Source organism: Condylura cristata, unplaced genomic scaffold, assembly GCF_000260355.1.
Source record: "Condylura cristata isolate star-nosed mole 26May11 unplaced genomic scaffold, ConCri1.0 scaffold00003, whole genome shotgun sequence".
Lineage (NCBI taxonomy): Eukaryota > Metazoa > Chordata > Mammalia > Eulipotyphla > Talpidae > Condylura > Condylura cristata.
Genome location: NW_004567104.1, coordinates 78,642,249 through 78,642,957, shown reverse-complemented (window position 1 = coordinate 78,642,957; position 709 = coordinate 78,642,249). Strand labels below are relative to the sequence as shown.

Below are 709 nucleotides of genomic sequence, written 5' to 3'. Positions count from 1 at the left end.
CCGGGCGCTGCCGCTGGCCGTGACCACCGGCAGCCAGGAGGCGGAGCTGCGGCTGTGCAACAAGCTGGCGGTGCTGCTGACGGAGCTGGGGGCCCTGCGCGAGGGCCTGGAGTTCGCCCACGCGGCCCTGGCGCTCAGCGTCACCCTGGGTGAGCGCCCTGGGCCGGGCTGCGGGCACCGAGCGGCTGTGAGCAGCCCAGCAGGCCGCGTCACCCGCCTGGGCCGGTCCGGGATGGCCAGGGCCAGAGCAGCGGGCACAGGCTGAGGGAAGCCGGGGCGAGGCCCCAGAAACCCGCGCTCAGAGGGCGCCTCTGCCGACCCACCATGGCGGCCCTGGCGCTCAGCGTCCCCGGGCCTCCCCGTCCCTGACCCTCGCTGGCCAGCAGGACAACTCCGGGCCCCGGGCGGAGGGGCTGAAGTCTCGGCTCTGGCCTGCTCCTCCCCCGGGGGCACCGGGGGCGGCGGCCCCCACCTGCCCCCCCCGCCCTGCGCCCCATTCTCGGGCGCCTGTCGCTCCCCCTCCGCCCGCACCCAGCTCTGTGCGCATAAACAACTAAAAATAAAACCTTCAAACAGAAGCCTTGGCCCGGCCTGCGGGCCTGCCCCCCGCTGTCTCGGGGGTCCCCTCCGCCCGCCCACCCCAGCTCTGTGCGCAAATGGTCAGTGGGAGGAGGAAGGACGGCACCGCGCCGGCCCGGCCGTCGCCCGC

The 709-nt window shown here is 75.2% G+C and overlaps 1 protein-coding gene across 1 annotated transcript in view; it reads left to right on the top strand.

Moving 5' to 3' along the window:
• Positions 1 to 709, top strand: part of LOC101631868 (integrin beta-2-like) — a 16,495-nt gene that overhangs the window by 1,644 nt on the left and 14,142 nt on the right. Inside the window, exon 2 of the mRNA XM_012731217.1 lies at positions 34 to 187. Within this exon, the coding sequence (XP_012586671.1) occupies positions 34 to 187 (154 nt within the window). The remainder of the gene's footprint in view (positions 1 to 33; positions 188 to 709) is intronic.